This window comes from Microcaecilia unicolor, chromosome 3, assembly GCF_901765095.1.
Source record: "Microcaecilia unicolor chromosome 3, aMicUni1.1, whole genome shotgun sequence".
Classification (NCBI taxonomy): domain Eukaryota; kingdom Metazoa; phylum Chordata; class Amphibia; order Gymnophiona; family Siphonopidae; genus Microcaecilia; species Microcaecilia unicolor.
Window position 1 is genome coordinate 256,350,205 of NC_044033.1, and position 20,033 is coordinate 256,370,237.

General features: G+C 46.1%; 2 protein-coding genes and 1 long non-coding RNA gene across 3 annotated transcripts in view; all 3 read left to right on the forward strand.

The window, feature by feature from the left end:
- Window positions 1–940, forward strand: part of LOC115466622 (cathepsin D-like) — a 37,108-nt gene extending 36,168 nt beyond the window's left edge. Inside the window, exon 9 of the mRNA XM_030197986.1 lies at window positions 153–940. Coding sequence (XP_030053846.1) covers window positions 153–314 — 162 coding nt within the window. The 3' untranslated portion in view covers window positions 315–940. The remainder of the gene's footprint in view (window positions 1–152) is intronic.
- A 235-nt stretch (window positions 941–1,175) lies between these two features.
- Window positions 1,176–2,327, forward strand: LOC115466623. Its single transcript, XR_003941566.1, has 2 exons — window positions 1,176–1,565; window positions 1,722–2,327. It is a non-coding gene; the product is annotated as an uncharacterized LOC115466623 (long non-coding RNA).
- Window positions 2,328–10,580: 8,253 nt separating this feature from the next.
- The window catches only part of LOC115465028 (potassium voltage-gated channel subfamily C member 1-like), a 39,150-nt gene continuing 29,697 nt past the window's right edge, over window positions 10,581–20,033 (forward strand). The window contains exon 1 of the mRNA XM_030195426.1: window positions 10,581–11,189. Coding sequence (XP_030051286.1) covers window positions 10,581–11,189 — 609 coding nt within the window. The remainder of the gene's footprint in view (window positions 11,190–20,033) is intronic.

Genomic DNA, 20,033 nt, shown 5'->3' on the forward strand with positions numbered 1-20,033 from the left:
ACACTGTCAAGTATCCACATGGACCCGCATCCTTACACATGCATTCACAGAGAGACAGTTACCCCTGAGCCCTCTTCCTCCCCCATGTCTCTACCAACTGCCCCCTCTGCTGTGGTAAACACTAATGGAGCCACTCTGTCTGTCTGTCCCAGGTGTCCCGACTCGGGGTGTCAATCTGTCTGAGCGGATTCATGGGCCTGGACATTCCTCCCCCCGCTGGCCCCCTTTGGATTCTGGGAGATGTCTTCATTGGTCAGTATTACACTGTCTTTGATCGTCAAAGCGACTGGATAGGTCTGGCAAAGGCAACATGAGCATGGAAGGAAGAGGATGAGGTGTCATCTAATCTGCTCCTGTCAAACAACAGCCCCCTCACCACCACCACCACCAGCCTTTTTCTCAGCTCTTCTAGCCTCTGCAGCTCTTCCTACTGACCACCCTCTTCAGACATAGAAACAAGGACGCTGATGAAAGATGAAAGAGAGGCAGGGAAATCATCTACTGACTTCACTGCCCCCCAAATCTCCTAAGTGACAATCCTTTGCTGTATTGATGTCTTGCTTGTGTTTTGTTCTGGGGATCAGACCAGTCTCATTTATTTTTCGATATAACGTTCTTCAAATAAAAACATCACAGTGGTTTACAATTAGAATAATAAATCCATCACTCACTCCCCGATGCTCCCTGGAGAACCTCCATTGCTCTGAGTATCCATTCCATCCATACCTTCTTCATCACTGCACAGAGTACAAAAACCCCTTTTTATCCTCACCCTATGGGGGGGACAGTTCCCACCACCCTCTTCAACCCATACAGTGGGAGACTCCCATACCTCTCACCACACCATGCACAGCCACCCCCTGCTTCCTATGTGATAAGAACGTAAGAACATAAGCATTGCCATACTGGGACAACCCGAAGGTCCATCAAGCCCAGCGTCCTGTTTCCAACAGTGGCCAATCCAGCTCACAAGTACCTGGCAAGATCCCAAAACAGTACATTTTATGCTGCTTATCCTAGAAATAATCAGTGGATTTTCCCTAAGTCCATCTTAGTAATGGCTTATGGACTTTTCTTTTAGGAAGTTATCCAAACCTTTTTAAACCCCGCTAAGCTAACCAATTTTACCACATTCTCTGGCAACAAATTCCAGAGTTTAATAACATGTTAAGAAATTTTCTCCAATTTGTTTTAAATGTACTACTTTGTAGCTTCATTGCGTGCCCCTTAGTCCTAGTATTGTTGGAAACAGTCCCCATCTCTTCCTTCACCATGTAGTGGATTGTGCTGCAGTCTCCTACTGCATAGACTGCTTTGTTGATGAATTCTCCTCTCCCCTAGCTGGACAGCTCTGCACCGGTGCCCAATCTGCTGCCATCACCCCTCATCCCCATGCATAGACTGCTCCACTGTAATCTGCTCCCTATGCATTCACTGCTCCACTGCAGGCTCCTTTGTCTCCTGTACATGAACTGTTCCACTGTGGGTCCCCCTCTATCCTGTGCACGGACTGCTCCACTGCAATCTGCTCCCTATGCATTCACTGCTCAGCTGCGGGTTCCACTGTGCGTCCCGCTTTGTCCTATTCATGGACTGATCCACTGCAGGTCTCCCTCTATCCTGTGCATGGACTGCTCCACAGTGGGTATCTCTCTATCCTGTGCATGGAGTGATCCACTGTGAGTTCTCCTCTATTCTGTGTATGGATTTCTCCACTGCAGGTCCCCCATATCCTGTGCATGGACTGCTCCACTGCAATCTGCTCCCTATGAATTCACTGCTCCACTGGGGGCTCCTCTGTCTCCTGTGCATGGACTGTTCCACTGCGGGTCCCCCTCTATCCTGTGCATGGACTGCTCCACTGCAATCTGCTCCCTATGCATTCACTGCTCAGCTGCGGGCTCCTCTCTGTCCAGTGCATGGACTGTTCCACTGTGCGTCCCACTTTGTCCTATTCATGGACTGATCCACTGCAGGTCCCCCTCTATCCTGTGCATGGACTGCTCCACTGCAATCTGCTCCCTATGCATTCACTGCTTCACTGTGGGCTCCTCTGTCTCCTCTGCATGGGCTGTTCCACTGCGGGTCCCCCTCTATCCTGTGCATGGACTGATCCACTGCTGGGTCCTCTCCTGTGGATATACTGCTCCACTGGGGATTCCCCTCTATCCAGTGCAGGGACTGCTCCATTGCAGGCTCCCTTGGTTCCTATGCACAAACTGCTTTCCTGTGATCCTGCTGCTGCCCCACTGCAGCTTCCAATAGTAATAGTTTATTCACTGATTCCTGGTTAATGCTTTCCATTTAAAATTAAATGTATGATAAGTGCAGTATGCTCTCTGGGGTCCTTCATTCCATCTTGTAAACACTTACTTGCCGCTCTGGGTCAATCTCTCCCTCTCTCCTTCACATGATACGTTATCAAATAATTTTATTTTTGCAGCATATCATTGGGCCTCTCAGAAATGAAAAGACAGTCCCTAGCTCATATTTCTGATTCTAGAGGTCCTGCAGTCTGAAGAGGTGGCTGAAGAGTTCCTGATTTTTAACAAAGCTAGTGAGCTGATAATTTGAGAACTGGGATGGGAATGGAATGGTGGAAGAAGCGGAAAGTGAAAGGACGAGGGGCGAGGAAGGAAAGTGTAAAAGAGGAAAGAGATTAAAAGAGGTTGAAAGGGAGTCATCAAACTCAGATGAAGAGAAGGAGGAGAAGAAGTGGAGACAGAAGGGCAGAAAGATTCAGGAGGAGGATGAAAGTGAGGGGAAGAAAGGTTCAGGAGAGGAAGGTGAGGGGCAGAGTCAGAAGCAATGACAAGGAGAGAGGGGCAGAAAGGATCAGGAGAGGAGGAGGAAGGAGGGACAGAAATATAAAAAAGGAGAGGAGGAAGACTACTCTCTCTGACCCCTCAAGACTCCACCATGCACTCTCTCTTACCCCTCTAGATTCCAGCAAGCACTCTCCCTTACCCCTCCATATCCCAGCATGCACTCTCTCTTACCCCTTCAGACCCCACTAAGCACTCTCTCTTACCCCTCCACATTTCAGTCCAGCAAGCACTGCATTGGCTGATGAAAGGAACAGCTGATGGTGTCACCTCTTGTCCTATATGGGCTGACACAGTTTCTGTGACTGATGATATCATGTGTTTCCCCCCCCCCCCCCCCTCCATCTGGGTACTGGACAATTGTGCCCTGTTTGCCTGGAGCTTTAATAGTGCTCTGGTGATCCTAATAATTTAGCAGCAGCAAACACTGGGGAGAAAGGCTAGCTCGACAATGAAATTAGTTTATGTAAAATATATTTTAGCAAATCATGGTACCACTGCAGAAAAGGTTCTGTGAACCCCTGGCTGGAGACCAAAACTGCGGTACACTGGTAGACATGTTTCCTGCTCTCTGAAATGATGGACTGGTCAGCCGACAGCCCAGGTCAGAAGCCTAGGCGTGGTGCCAAGGTGAAAGAAGAAGCAAGCCATGGAGGCTTTTAAGCAGAGAAAGTGCAAGGCTGAAAGAAATATCTGCACGGAGCACAGCCCCACAGTTAAGTAATCATTTCTAGAAATGCTACCGGCCCCCTATAATGGATCCCTGAAACCTCTGCAGAAAGACAAAGCGAGGAGGAAAGAGTCAGGGTCAGGCAGATTTCCAGCTCTGGGAGAAGAAGATGATCAGCAAGTAAGACCCTGAGACTGCATTGCTTAAAGGAGATGATTCCCTCTTGCTGTGCTTTAATTTAGGACAGGGAGCTGACGCTGTGCCAGGTGCCTGTGAGCTCCCCTCCACTGACAGAAATGATCGTCAGTCTTATTCTGCTTGATTGCTTATATTGCCCTGTAATAATAAAATGTTCAATTTTGCCAGTTATTGAGTGTTTTATTGAAAAAGCTGATAACACTGGTGCTGGGCAGCTGAGGTCTTACCTGGGAATATTAATATCATATGGGTCACCAGTCAGGTCCAGGGCTTCAGGGAAGAGGAGGGCTCCCTTTAAATGTGCCTAATGTGACGACAGAGGAATGAGTGGCTTAAATTCAACCCTATGTCATGTTCCTGCCCCTAGTCTTGTTACCCATAAGTATAAGGCAAACCCGGGTCTACCCTCTGGCTCTGCCAATCTCCTACAGATTCCTCTCTGAGCTCTTAGGCAAATCAATGTTTGGTGAACACATCACACTTACAACATGTATAAAAACAGACTTTCTGGCTGCCTGGGCGCAGCCGGTTTCCACCATGGGGTATTACAAAGTGTGCCAAAATACTTATTCCTACTACTTACTACTTATCATTTCTATAGCGCTACTAGACGTACGCAGCGCTGTACACTGGGAACATGAAGAGACAGTCCCTGCTCGACAGAGCTTACAATCTAATTAGGACAGACAAACAGGACAAACAAGAGATAAGGGAATATTAAAGCGAGGATGATAAAATAAGGGTTCTGAACAAGTGAATAAGGGTTAGGAGTTAAAAGCAGCATCAAAAGGTGGGCTTTTAGCTTAGATTCCTCAGAGTGCAGTTTTAAGGTGGTACAGCTCTCATACCCGAGGGGGTGCTGGCTGCTCCCAACCTCTCCAGAAACCACAGCTTTACATTCACAGGCGCCAATGTACTAATGCCATTAATATTAATGACATGGTTATCAATAGAAATCAAACAAAATAAAACATGGAAAAGAAAATAAGATGATACCTTTTTTTATTGGACATAACTTAATACATTTCTTGATTAGCTTTCGAAGGTTGCCCTTCTTCCTCAGATCGGAAAAACGAAGAAGGGCAACCTTCGAAAGCTAATCAAGAAATGTATTAAGTTATGTCCAATAAAAAAGGTATCATCTTATTTTCTTTTCCATGTTTTATTTTATTTGATTTCTATTGATAACCTTTAAGAGTGGACTAACACGGCTACCACACCTCTCATATTAATGACATGAAAACAAGGTTTGTGCTAGTTTGCTAATATTAAAGTTAGTACGTTAACTAGACCTGATCACAAAATGCAGTTCCACCTCGCTGTGCATTATTTTTCTCTGCCCTAATCATTCAAATTCTAGCGACTAATTAGTGAGCATTAAGGGTGCTGATGCTCAACAGTAAACGCAGATGCTAGAGGTTATTTGCGCTGTACTAGCGCCCGCATTTACTTGCACAGAATGTTCAGGAGCGTGGGAACAAACGAGAACGCAGATGAACAATGCAAGTAGCATGCAAATGTATTCAAGGTCATGTAAATGAGGTCATTTTGCATTCCTCCTCAAAGGAAAACTGCCATACCGCTGCAAAAAAATCACGTCACGTCGGAGCAGGCATTAGGGCGTTGGAAGAGAGGACTTCTCATGCTTCTTTCTGCAAAAGCTGCCGGTTTTGATTGCTTTTGAAAGTAGAAGGAAGCCCATGCAAGCCGTTAAGTGCTGGTTCTGAGAAACAGCAGACCCAAGTGAAACGCATATGTTGGCTTCTGTTTCCTGTGTCTAAATTTAAAGCATCCATGCTAAAAAAAAAAAATTAAATGCCTAGAGTGAACACGCACATTGGTATCTGTTTCCTGCATCTAAACATAAGCATCCAAGCTAAAAAAGTAAAATTTAAACGCTTGTATTTAGGCCGCAGAAAACAGACGCCAATGTGTGGTTCATGTTTCGGGTTTTACCAGGTGCATGCACACAGGAGTCGACCTTACTGCAGAACTCTTCTGCATATGCTCCAAGCACAATCCTCCGCCAAACTCCCTAATGATCAATGCTATGAGGTCCCCTATATTTTATCTATTTATTTGTTACATTTGTATCCCACATTTTCCCACATATTTGTAGGCTCAATGTGGCTTACATAGTACCGGAGAGGCTTTTGCAGACTCCGGTGAGAACAAATACAAAGTGATGTGGTAAGATGAAGTTCATGTGGCACAGCCACGTTAGGGAAACGTACATTGGAAGAGTTGTGTTTTGTCCATTATGTACTTTAGTTTTGTTGTGTTGAAGGGATCAGGCATTTAAGTTGGATCGATGGGGTATGTCTTTTTGAACAGGTTAGTTTTTAGTGATTTCCAGAAGTTTAGGTGGTCGTACGTTGATTTCAAGGCTTTTGGCAATGCATTCCATAGTTGTGTGCTTATGTAGGAGAAGCAGGATGCGTAAGTTGATTTGTATTTAAGTCCTTTGCAGCTTGGGTAGTGCAGATTTAGATATTTGCATCTCATTAGCGTTGAGCATTAGGGCATTGTTTTGTGCTGTTCCTGCAGTATTCTTATGGCGCTATTCAGAATAGCGCTGAGGTTTTGAGGATCGTGGCCTAAAAGCGCTGCTAAGTAATGACAATCGCTAAAGCGTTCACTCCTTTAGTACCTTAGAAGCTGATGCCAGCATTAAAAACTGGCTAGTGCCGGATTTGCATAAACATTATTGTGTACCGAATGCTTACAAGGCTCAAGCACGCACGTTAACGTGTGTTCTAAAGATGGCCACAAAGTGCACTGAAATTATTGAAATGAATGCAAATGAGGTCAGTAAACATTCTTTCGCAATGCACAGAAGGAAATGACGACCTATAACACCAAAAAGCATTCGCCAGGTCGGGGGCAGCGTCAAAGGTTTTCAGAAGAAGATTTTTTGTCAATATGTCACATTGACCTGTGGGTTTCATTTTCTTTTACAAGCAGAAGGAAGCCCGTGCATGCTTTAAGCACTGATAGTGAGAAGCAAACACACCTGCGAGTCCGAGATGAACCGAAAGGGAAAGCACACATCTGCGTGTGTTTTTCCGAACTTAAATATGAGCTTTTCAAAAATTAGAAGTGCAAGCAATTTCGGAAAGGCTCATATTTAAAAGCGCAGAAGAACAGTGCCGATGTGTGCTTCTGGTTCTATCTTGTAAGCGCACAAAAGCCTCGCTTGCCAGAAAACCTTTGTTTTCCAGCAATGTTCCTCCCCTTCGTGCAAATTTACCATGTATATCATTTGCAGTGATTTCTTTTGACCATCGTGTTGCTATTTTTTGTTTGCATTGCTGTTGTGTAATGAGCTTTTGAGTTCTAAGGTGCTACACTAATGAGATGCAAATATAGGCACGCTCACAGTGTTGAGCATTAGGGAGTTTGGCGGGAGGATTGTGCTTGGCACATCCGCAGAAGGATTCCATGCTAAGCTCGGACATTGGCGTCTGTTTCTGTGGCCTAAATATAAGCATTTAAAACAATTTTTTAAAGCTTGGACGCTTATATTTAGATGTAGGAAACAGATACCAATATGTGCTTTCACTGGGCATTTTAATTTTTTTTTTTTCATGGACACTTTAAATTTAGATGCAAGAAACAGACGCCAACTTGTGTTTTCTCTTGGGTCTGCTGTTTCTCATGACCAGGGCAAAAGGGCTTGCACAGGCTTCTTTCGGCTTCCAAAAGCAATCAAAACTGGCAGATTTTGAAGAAAGAATCATGAGAAATCCTGTCTTCCAACGCCCTAACGCCTGCTTCGACCTGGTGTTATTTTTTTGCAGCGGTAAGGCAGTTTTGTTTCGGACGCTCTTCTGAGCATTGGGGAGCAATACAAAATGACCTCATTTACATGAGCTTGACTACATTTGCATGCTATTTACGCAAGTGCTGGGACTCTCGTTGATTCCCGCGCTAGACCCCTCTGAACATTCTGCACAGGTAAATGTGGTGATAGTAACGTGCTAATGGCCTCTAGCACCCACATTTACTTTTGAGCATGGGGGGGGGGGGGGGGCTTAATTTCATAGTAGCTCATGACTTTATACCTTGTTCCCAAACAAAAACATGCATTCAGCAGTTTCTCAGCAAAATGCCTTAGACACTTGAAGTTATAGGAGTCAGCTCTCTCGGTGCTTGAACACCTCCCCCCCCCCCCCCATACTGTGTCCAGGGAGAGAGGATTTCCATTGGATTTAGCACCCAATCATTTTGAAAAGTTGGTTCCCATGCTTGAAGTCCCGGTAACTTCTTTTACTGCCTCCCCTCCCTTTTTATTTCCGATTCTCCCCCCCCCCCCCCACCCAAGTCTGCAGTAAGATGCTCCTCTTACCTTGCACGGGAAAGGGGGGGTCCCGCCTTCACCCCAGCTATGAAACCTCCCTGGCTTAACCTTCTTAAGATGGATTCTCCCACCCCCACCCGCAGTCCCTCTCCCCACTCCACAACGCCTGCAGGGCTACAATAACCAACACTCAAACACCGTCAGCTGGAGACCGAAAGAACGATCAGGACCGAGGACAGGGAATCGGGCAAGTCACCTGAGTCACCTATTCCCCCTCCCCTCTTTCTGCATTCGGTTAGAAGCGGGAAGCCAGCCGGAACCTGCAATTCCACCTTAAGAGGCGGCTGACGTCAGAAGACGGTCTGCAGTAGACTGGGCACAACCCCATTCTGCATCGTGCAAGCCTGCAAGAGGGAGAGCAGTCCCGGGTCCGTCCGGCAGGCCCTGCAGCCGGCTGTACCCCAGCCCCCCACTGCCAAGTAAGTGCGCCCTTCTCTCCCCTGCCCGGGTCTCCAGTGCATGGGAGGCAGCCACAAGACACCAGGGAGCTCTCTGAATGGCCACAGATGTGTGCGGACGTGTCAGATTCCCTAGATTTGTCTGGCCCTGGGCACAGTTTGGAAAGGGATCAGCCCCGAGGCAGCAAAATGGCAATCTAGGAATCAGATTCCCCTAAATACTAAGACCACCCTATAAATCCCCCCCTTTTCCGGATTTTATCTGTGGAAGCACGGCTGCAGTATACGCGGCTTCTGAAAATAAGCCGTAAACTGAACGGTGCCCTGCATGGCCCCAGCCAGCCTGCTTGGGTATAACACTGCTGCACTGTGTGCTGGGAAGACCGGGGAAGGAGGGCAAAGACGGGGCAAGTTGGACCCTGCTTGCTTGGCCAATTTAGAGTAGGGTTTAGCTATGAAAGGAAGGGAGCTCCTCCGGACCGGATGGCCTGATGTTTTAAAAAATGAGAGAGAGAGAGAGCGAGAAACTTCGGAGATGCCTTCATAGTCCAAACATTTGACATAACTGGAACTGTGAAAAGAACAAAAGAGAGGAGAGGCAATATTAGAAGGGAGGGATCAGGGCCCGAGGCAAGAGTATCAGAAATAGAAAGGAGAGAGAAAAGAGAAGGGTTATTTCTGGAGGAGAGGGTGGGGGGAGAGTTAGCGGAAGGAGGAGCTGGCTCATTCACATTTCAAGCAAAGGTGAGAAAGAGAGACTGGGGCATTTATATACAGAGAGGAGCCAAGGCAGAAAACGCCCCTCCAGCACTGGCCTCTCCCCAGACCCAATCTCCTCTCCCTAGGCTCTTTCTACCGGGGGGGGGGGGGGGGGGGGAGGTCGCTTGGCTTCCCTATTAGGTCAGCAGGAAGGTGGTAGCTCTTACATGTGGGGAGGTAGGAGATCAGTATTCTCCAGGGTTCAAGAAAGAAAAAAAACCAGGGCCTGGGTTGGGAAGTGACAGGGAAGGCAGAGTAGGGAATCCCTACCTCCCCTCTCTCACCTGCCCCTTCTGCTTCTCTCTATTCCACCTACAGCTTCCCTTGAGGTAGGACTGGACAGAGGAGAGGGAGGCCAGATGCCGAGAGGCGATAGAAAGGAAAGGGGGGGGGGGGAGAGAGGTGAGAGCATCATCCTTTCAAAAAGTATTCTAACATTTCTCCCAGCTAACACCAAAACTTCAGAAGGGGAAAAAAGGGGAGGGGTAGAGACGGAAAACTTGCAGATAAGACCCCAAGCCCTGGAAACAGAATCAGAGCACCCTGGTGTGACCAGTCACAGAAACACACATGATGAGCACATATAGTGACAGGTACCTTCACACACAGCCACAGACATGTTTGCACACATACAATCACCTTTACATACAGATGTCTGTACACAGATAAAATCACATTTACACACATACACTCACATATGCACACACAATTACCTTTAATCACACACACACTCAGGTACTCAGCCACAGTGACCTTCACACACCTCGCCTCAGCACTTTCTTGTCCCAGGCACAATGCAGTCCATTACTTTGTTCTAAAGTGGTAGTGACTGCATTTTTAACACCCCCCCCCCCCCCCACTCCTCGGTTGCCAGTCCAGCCTCCAAGAGGAATCCGGTTGCAGCTAGAGCCCCGGCTTTCCAGGGGGGACAGACTGTTCTGGAAAGAGACAGGACCGAGGGGATGGGAAGGACGGGGAGAGCAAGTGCAAGACAAGAAAATGATGTGCAAGAAAGCCAGAACAGCCAGACCGACCTTTTCCTTCTCTTTCTCCTCTTAGATCGAGCTTTTCGGGACACCTGGAAGCTGAGCCTCGTCTTCCTCCTCCGGAGCAAGACATTGATTTGGGGGAGAAGAGAGCAACGCATCGAGCAGCAGCCTCCTGTCCAGGCTTTTGACACCTCTGAATGCCCTTTTGAGGAGGGGGGGGGGGGGGGCTGGAGGTGTGAGATCGTGGGGGGGAGCGATGACGCCTCCAGTCTGAGAGCAGCTGATTCGATGCTCCAGTGAAACCTGATCTGGGCTTGCGGATTTCTCCGGGAAAAAAAAATAAAAAAGGATTACAAAACTAGAAAAGGACCCGAGGCACCTATGATCAGCTCAGTTTGCGTTTCCTCTTTCCGCGGGCGAAAGTCTGGCAACAAGCCGGCGTCCAAGTCATGTTTGAAAGGAGACATGGGCAAGACGGAGGACAGCGACAAGATCGTGATCAATGTAGGGGGGGTCCGGCATGAGACCTACCGTAGCACCCTCAAGACCCTGCCTGGCACCCGCCTGTCCTGGCTCACCGAGCCCGATGCCTTCAGTAACTTCGATTACGACCCCAAGGCGGACGAGTTCTTCTTCGACCGCCACCCGCAAGTCTTCGCCTATGTACTAAACTATTACCGCACCGGGAAGCTGCATTGCCCGGCCGACGTGTGTGGCCCCCTCTACGAAGAGGAGCTGGCCTTCTGGGGCATCGACGAGACGGACGTGGAAGCCTGCTGCTGGATGAATTACCGGCAGCACCGGGACGCCGAGGAGGCGCTGGACAGCTTCGAGACCCCGGAGCCCACCGAAGAGGAGGAGGAGGGCGTGGGGGGCGACCTGAGGAGGCTGTGCTTGCAGGAGGATGGCCGCAGGCTGGGCTGGTGGAAGAGGCTGCAGCCCAAGATCTGGGCGCTCTTCGAGGACCCCTACTCTTCCAAGGCTGCCAGGGTACAGTCGCTCATGTTTTTAATGGGGGGGGGGAATGGGGGGGGATGGAGGGAAGGGGAAAAGTCCGCACACAGGGCAACGGGGGCACAAGAGGTAGAGTAGGGCACATGGGGAGGGTCCCTCAGCTTCTGCAGCAGGAGGCGCTGTCCAGGCCCTAGGGGGACCCATATACAACAGAAAGCGTTGGGAGCTGCAACCTCAGCAGAGTCCCTTAGTAGTTTCTCTACTCCGCCGGCCCGAGGTGGGGGGGGGGGGGGAGAAAAGATGCTGAAGCAGGAAGTGTTGAGATGGTGCAGGGAGAGGAGCTGTACTGGTGTGAAAGGGGACAGGGACGGGGGCTCTGCAGTGCAGTACTGAAACCAATAAAGCTAGCACTTACTCTAAGACCAAGAATCCCCTCCTCCACCCCTCGACCTGGTTTCTTTCAATGCAATATAAGACTCAGGTCCCCAAAGTCCCTTGGACAGAATGAAGTAGGGAGAGGGAGGGACGGTGCTGCATAGCTGTGGAGAAACGCTGAGCCGGCAGAGTGTCCTTTTAGGGTTAATCTTTAATCACCTTCCTGCTTAACACCGAAAGATCCTCCTGTAGGAAAGGAAAACTAACAAGAACCTAAAATTGGTTATATCGGCAAGCCACATTACAGCGTATTAGTTAGAAGGCATAGTGATTTCTGGTCCTTACTGCCGCAGTACTGGGTAAACAGTACACAAAAACATTTTAAAAAAGCTAACTTCAAGAAGTCCCTACTCTCTCCCTCTAAAACCCAAAGACGAGCTTAAGGCACACATATACACATACACACACACACACACACACACAATGCAGCCAGAGGGGACTTCTGGGAGGTCGTCACAGGAAGGCCCGGGCTGTTTTTTTTTTTCTCCATTAGGACTGTAATGTGCAAATGAGAGACTTACAGTTTGCAGCCTTCTGAGGCTCTGATTACGAGTGAAGGGGAGCCTGCAGACTTAGCCCTTCCTTTCAACCTTCTCAGCTAGTCCCAAAAATAAAAACTTGCGTTTTACCGACTGTGCAAATAATGAAGTCAAAACATTTATAGGAAGCCTATACGTAATGCAGAGTGAAACAGTCAACACACATTCTATGAGCCGCACAGAATAGTCTGAGACTCCTACAATATACAGTAAGAGGGACACACACACACACACACACACACACACACACACACACACACACACACACACACACACACACACACACACACACACACACTGTACAGGGAGAAAGCCGCACTCAACTAGCAAGGGGGGAGGAGGAAGAGAGAACCGAACTGCAGCAAACTCTGCAGATTTCCTTGTCTCTCTTCCCCTCCTATTCATGATCTTCTCTGTCTTCCTGGGTGATTAAGTTTAAAGAAATGCAAGAATCGATACTCTGGGAAGAGCACACAAGCACAGATTGATGCATGCAGAGATTGGCATGGTATGGTGCAAAGAAAGCTTTGTAGGGCTAGGAGAGAGAGATATGCAAGCTGGGCTGTAGGTACGCAAAGACCTCCTTTTCCAAAACAGCTGATGTTGGAATGAGGCCGGTCGGGACGGCGGTGCTGCAGGGAAACCGCTGCACTGAAGAAGTCGAAGAAGCACCGGGAGCTCTCCGAGGTGCTGAAGCGCAGCCTGCCCTAGGGCACCGGGGGCTCTCCGCGGTTCTGAACTAAAACCTGAGGAAGGGCACCGGGAGCTCTCCGAGGTGCAGGAAGGCAGCCGCCCACAATTCCCCCCTTGGCACCAGCAGACCAGCAGGCTCCTGTTTTAGGTTTTACCTCTGGATTTGAGTTATTTTTAGAGAGTGGACATATATCAAGCAGGGGGTGAGTGAGGCCTACACACAGAAGCATTTCTCATTTAAGATAAAGGTATGCAGTAAGAAGCAACCTGGCATGGATCATGGAGGGATGTGGGGAAAAAAAGAATTTTTAATCACTAAAATGTTACATGCCATTGTCTTCAGATAGCCTCCAAAAGTAGTTTTTAAATGCCTAATATGTCATGAATATTACTGTACTGAAGGGCAACAGAAGAGTAAAGGATAAAATGGACTGAAGAGGGCAATGCAGGGTATGGTAACTGCCAAGGGGGAAAAGATGAGCAAGAAGGGAGAATGCAGGGGCATTAACCAGAGATACAGGAACTTCTGAGGAAGGGGTGGAGTGAGAGTGAGGGAAGGAGGGTGAAAAGCAGGGGCAATAACAAGAGATATAGGAACTGTTGAGGAGAAAGAGGGACAGGAGGGAAAAGCAGGGTTAATAACCAGAGATACAGGAGCTCCTGAGGGGAGAGAGAGGGATAGGAGGGGAAAAGCAGAAGCAATAATCAGAGATACAGTAACTGCTGAGGAGGAGAGAGGTATAGGGAGAGGGGAAAGCAGGTGCAATAACCAAAGATACAGGTACTGCTGGGGGGGGGGGGGGGGGGGAGAGAGAGAGAGAGAGAGAGAGACAAGGAGTGTGGAAAACAGGAGCAATAACCAAACTTAGAAGCAGCTGAGAGAGAGAGAGGTGTAGGGAGGGGAAAAAGCAGGAGCAATAGCCAGAGATACAGGTACTGTTGGGGGGTCCAGAGAGAGAGAGAGAGAGAGAGAGAGGCAATTATTAAAGATACATGAACTGCAGAAGAATGAGAGACAGGGAAGGGGGAAAGCAGGGGCAACAATCACATATACAGGAACTGCTGAGAAGGGAGAGAGAGAGAGAGAGAGAGAGAGAGGCAGAGAGGAGAAAAGTAGAGACAATAACCAGATATACTTGAACTGCTAAGGATAGACAGGGTTAGGGAGGGGAAAGCAGAGGCAATAACCAGAGATGGATGGATTGGTGAGGCTGAAAAATAAAACTGCTGAGGGGAAGGCATGGTTGGGAGTCAAGGACAATAAAGAGAGATAATTTGCTGAGGTGAGGCAACAGGACAGAAATGGAGAAAGCAATTATGGAAGCAAAATAATTTGTCTACTGTACAATTGTAACAGGAAAACCCTTTCACTGTTCTTGAGCTCCTGTCTCATTACACTGAAAGAATGTTTGAATTTAAAAAAAAATGTTCAGCTCCCTTCAGATGGATGTGTTTTTTATTTCTTTGTGTCTTATATGGAAAAGTAGACTCTGGGCAAAAGGAGGTATTTGAGGACAGTATGTTCCTCAACGCACACAGTACCAAATACCATCTGAGATAATAATTCATAGTGAGGCAGAATTAACAGTTTTATGACATCACACAGGAATAAAACTGATAATCAGGAACACAGACTATGAATAGATCAAATATTAAAAATCCATATGACTGATGAATATTTGATAATTGGGACAAGTACGATCCTGGGTTCTAGGCAGCCTTCCTACAGTTTATTCTCCTGTTTTCTGGAGAATCATGGGATGCAAATTAGATAATTGGAATAAGTCCTGGTCTGGGTTCTAGGCAGCCTTCCTTCCATTTATTCTCCTGTTTTCTGGAGAATCATGGGCTGTGTATTAGACAATTGGAAGAAGTCCTGGTCTGGGTTTTAGGCAGGTTTTCTTTCTTCAGTCTTCTGCAGAACCCTGAGACTGGTGAACATTAAGCAGCCAAAAAAAAAAAAAAAAGAAGAAGCCTGACGTGTTCTGAATTTACATGTTCTAGTCAGTCTTTTTGTGTAACAAAGAGAGGGAACTAAGCACAAGCAAAGTCCAAGCAAAAAAAAAAACAGCACAAAGGGCCTTTAAAAACAAAAGGGACAACTTATATTGAAAAACCTTTTAATGATCTTTAAAAACAAAAGGGACACAAAACTTATATTGAAAAACCTTTTACTGATCAAATTTGTGTCCCTTTTGTTTTTAAAGGCCCTTTGTGCTGTTTTTTTGCCATTTTTCCTTCATTCTTTTGAATGTTCCTGAGACTGATGGGTTTTAAGACATATGAAGAAGACCTGTCCCGCCTTCTGATTTTAGGCATTCCCATGCACCTTCCTGTTATTTATCTTTCCATCTTCTCGAGAGGTGAGTGAATGGTGGAGATTAAGCCATAGGAAGAATTCAGCAACTACTTCCTATGGATAACATTCCATCTTTGTGTCTGTGGTTTTCCTCCCTTTCTTCCCTCCTTCTTTCCTCCTTTTTATATCCTTTCATTTTCTTCCATTTTTTTCAGTTTATCCCTCTCTTCTTTTCTATACAGACACATCACCCTCCTGCCCATTTCTCCATCAACTGGAGGGCATAAGTGATGGAGATTAATGGTTTAGCAAATGCTTGTGTAGGATTCCATGCTTACTGCTATAGCCACAGCCACCTTCTATCCTATCTACCTTCCTCTCCTTACTTGCTCCTCTGTCCTGTTTGCCTTCCTTCTCTGTGACCTTCCACTGTTCTCCTGCCATACAGCCCTTCCCCATCTCTCCTAGCCTGTGAGTCTCTCCTTCTCTGCACTTTGCTCTCCTGCTTTGTAACCAACTTATGCTGCATTCCTCTCCTCTCCACCTCTGATGCTCTAATCCCATGTACTCCTTTCCTGCTCTCCTTTCCTAATTTGCACCTCACTGCTGCTACCCTTCTTTCCTCTGCAGTCCTCTCTGGACCTTCACCCCTTTCCTGTTCTCCTGTTTTTCTCTACACGCTTCTCTTGCCCTCCTGTTCTGCACCCTGATCCTACTCTCATGGATGTTCTGCTGAAAATTTCCAAGGGAATTACAGAAGCAGTTCTAATATGGTCTCGGAGAAATGTCCTGTTACAGAGGCTGCATTGCGCTGCCGAGCACAACATAGAAAGAAAGCCTGTTACAGCTTCTTAGTATGTGTGTGCTTATGTACACTTATGTATGAATGTGTATATAAACACATAAACCTTGTACTTGCATGTTTATATTGATTTCTGCACATATGAATGAACACAGCAAAGTGCAGGGCAGCCCACTCTCCATAAAAGTGAAATAGAGCAGTCTCATCAGATTTTGTACTGGCTGCAAAGGTGGAATACAGCAGTCTTACCAGTCTTTGTACTGGTTGAGAAGGTACATAAGTATTGCCATACTGGGACAGACCAAAGGTCCATCAAGCCCAGAATTCTGTTTCCAACAGTGGCCAATCCAGGTCACAAATACCTGGCAAGATCCCAAAACAGTACAATACATTTTATGCTGCTCATTCTAGAAATAAGCAGTGGATTTTCCCCAAGTCCATTTTAATAATGGTCTAAGGACTTTTCCTTTAGGAAGCCATCCAAACCTTTAAACCCCGCTAAGCTAACTGCTCTTACTACATTCTCTGGCAATGAATTCCAGAGTTTAATTACATGTTGAATGAAGAAATATTTTCTCTGATTTGTTTTAAATTTACTACTTTGTAGCTTCATTGCATGCCCCCTAGTCCTAGTATTTTTGGAAACAATAAACAAGCGATTCATGTCTACCCATTCTACTCCACTCATTATTTTATAGACCTCTATCATATCTCCCCTCAGCCATCTTTTCTCCAAGCTGAAAATCCCTAGCCGCTTTAGCCTTTCCTCATAGGGAAGTCATCCCATCCCCTTTATCATTCTCGTCGCCCTTCTCTGTATCTTTTCTAATTCCACTATATCATTTTTGAGATGTAGTGACCAGAATTGAACACAATATTCGAGGTGTGATCACACCATGGAGCGACACAAAGGCATTATAATGTCCTCATCTTTGTTTTCCATCCTTTTCCTAATAATATCTAACATTCTATTTTCCTTCTTAGCCGCCGCCGCACACTGAGCAGAGGGTTTCAATGTATCATCAACGATGACGCCTAGATTCCTTTCCTGGTCGGTGAATCCTAACGTGGAAACTTGATATACGTAGCTATAATTTTGGTTCCTCTTTCCCACATGCATCACTTTGCACTTGCTCACATTAAACGTCATTTCCCTTTTAGATGCCCAGTCTCTCAAGGTCCTCTTGTAATTTTTCACAATCCTCTTACTATTTACAAACTTTGAATAACTTTGTGTCATCAGCAAATTTAATTACCTCACTAGTTACCCCTATCTCTAGATCATTTATAAATATATTATAAAGCAGAGGTCCCAGCACAGACCCCTGGGGAACCCCACTGTCTACCGTTCTCCATTGAGAATACTGACCATTTAACCTTACCCTCTGTTTTCTATCTTTTAACCAGTTTTTTTATTCGCAATAGGACACTACCTCCTATCCCATGACTCTCCAATTTCCTCTGGAGTCTTTCATGAGGTACTTTGTCAAATGCCTTTTGAAAATCTAGATACACAATATCGACCGGCTCACCTTTATCCACATGTTTGTTCACCCCTTCAAAGAAATGTAATAGATTGGTGAGGCAAGGTTTCCCTTCACTAAATCCATGTTGGCTTTGTCTCTCCTCTTGTTGTCCTAATTAGAATAATTGACTATAAATGAAGAGTTGAGCTAGGGGTGGGAATGAGGACCAAACTAGGCCCTACTGTGTCTTCTGTTAATGCTGTGGCAGAAAATTCAAGTTTTAAAACTATGGGGGGAAAGGGTATAGATATTAGCTAGTCTCTATACCCTTTTCCCCATAATTTTAAAACTTGAATTTACATCTATTTACATCTTGCAAGATAAAGTTTGCTTTTTTTAATAAAGCAGCTTTTTGGCTGTGAAGGTGGAATAGAGCAGTCTCACAAGCCTTTTTACTGGCTGTGAAGGTGGACTAGTGCAGTTTCACCAGCCTTTGTACTGGTCACTCTGTAGTATGTTTGAGGAATGGGTGGTAGACAGCTCAGCAGAGATCCCTTATTACTACTGGTGCATTAATCTTTCTTCCCATGAGAGGAGCCCTGAGAATTCATGAGAATATCCCAGACTAAAGGAGCCCAAATGTGCAAAATGATGCTGGGGGTGTTCAGCATGATAAGATTCACTCCAGGGTTACACAAGAGCAGGGGATTAGATTTGAGGCAGAGGGAGGTTATGTGATCCCCCATCACCACCACACACACACAGGGACAAAGCTGTGGATTAGAGCTGAGGCATGAAGGGATAAAGTGATTCACCTCAGGGTCACACATAGAGAGTCAGTGACAGAGCCATGGATTAGAACTGAGGCAGAGGGTTGGTGGCAGAGCCGGGGATTAGAGCTGAGGCAGAGGGGGGTAAAATGTCAATAAGATGCCTGACAGTATGTGCCAGCCCTTTTCAGTCTGCAACAATCTGACCTTCAAGATGAAGCTATCTACATATTTCATGTCTGAAAATCTGTTGGTAGGTTAGATAAAATGTCGATACTTGAATTCTCCTCCAATGGAAGTGTGAAGTATAAGGTTAATTATAAGAATATATTTTTGAAACCTCAATATATATGTGTCATTTACTTCCCCAAGCATGTCACACCATGGGGTACCTCTTTCAATGCTGAAAATCTACTTAAACCTTTGAACGTTTATTCTATAAATCCCATAAATGAGATAGGAAACTAAACAAAACACCTTCTTTTGGCCTGAGCACCCCTACTGGGATTAGAACTCAAGGACCCCAGTCGTTCTCCTTCCCTGTAGCCCCCGGGGTCACATTCACCCCTGCCTGATTTCCTTCACAGAATGCCTTCACTGTAAATTCAGCTTGATATTTAAGGAAAGGTGTGATTTCACACAAATGTGTTATCCTTCCCGGAACTGGGCGATCAGGATTCATTCATATCTATAAACATCTTGGAGAAGCTATTTCTGTAGGTGTGAGAGAGTGGGCGATTGAGATCAGTTTTCAGAGTGCCTCTCAGCTGATGCGCTTGCAGCCCCTAAGGGGTTTCGGGAGGTGCTCTCTTCTCCCTGCATCTGTGCCAGAGCAGGGAAGGATTTGGGGCTTGGCCATCAGCCTGGTGAGACCATGCTGTCCAGTCACTGTTGAGATGAAAGGTGAAAGGGAACAGGGCATTATACAGGAGTGAGACATGGGGGATCTCTTCAAGCATTAAAGCTTGTGCAGATGCTCGACTGGTCTGTGAGCTCTAGCATAGGTCACTGAGAAAGCTTAGTGACCCTAAAATTCTAGAAACTGTGCACACAGCTACAGTATGTACACAATTGCGCATTACCACATAAGAACATAACTAAATTGACCTTGACTGGCGCTATCAATTGGCCAAAACTAACACTAATTGGCAGTAATTTGGAGCTACAGTCGTGAGTTATGATCCTATTCTGTAAAGTGTGTGCATAAATAGTCTAGCATGTAACTATGGAGGAAAAGTTCACATGGGCAGAGCATGGGTCTTCTGGCTATCCTAGTGCACACTTTTAGAATGCCATCAGTTGCGTGTGCACAAGGTGCGGCATTTAGGCGTGCACATTTATACCTGCCATTGACATGCTGAAATGTTGATGCATAAATGTCGACTTACACAAGAATTCTAAAATGGAATTAGGCGCTTAATCGTACTTATAGAATGCTTAGTGCGTGAAATGTAGGCGCTTGACTTGTAGGCGATGTTTCTTGAATTGACCCCTTATACAGACAACAATGAAATATTAATCTGCCTCAATAAGTCAGCTCTGCAACTTGCACTAAGCATCCCCAAGTGATCTGGAAGACATTAAAACAGATGCAAATGCTAATTAATAATGCAGACATGGGTTTTAACTTCAAGGGAAATAATTGCAAGTTCTACACCCCCCTCCCCAATTCTCTTCTGAAAGTATCTGATCTCTGTGCTGTTTGGGAGATAGGGGATACCTGCTACAGAACAGTACCGGATAAACTCTTCATACATTGAAAATGTCAGTTCTTTGCAATAATCAGTATCAAAGCTCAATACAGTTTATTTTTATTTATTTATTTATTAGGAAAGTAAGGTGACTAATTTAAAGAAAGTTGCACATGAGTTCAGAC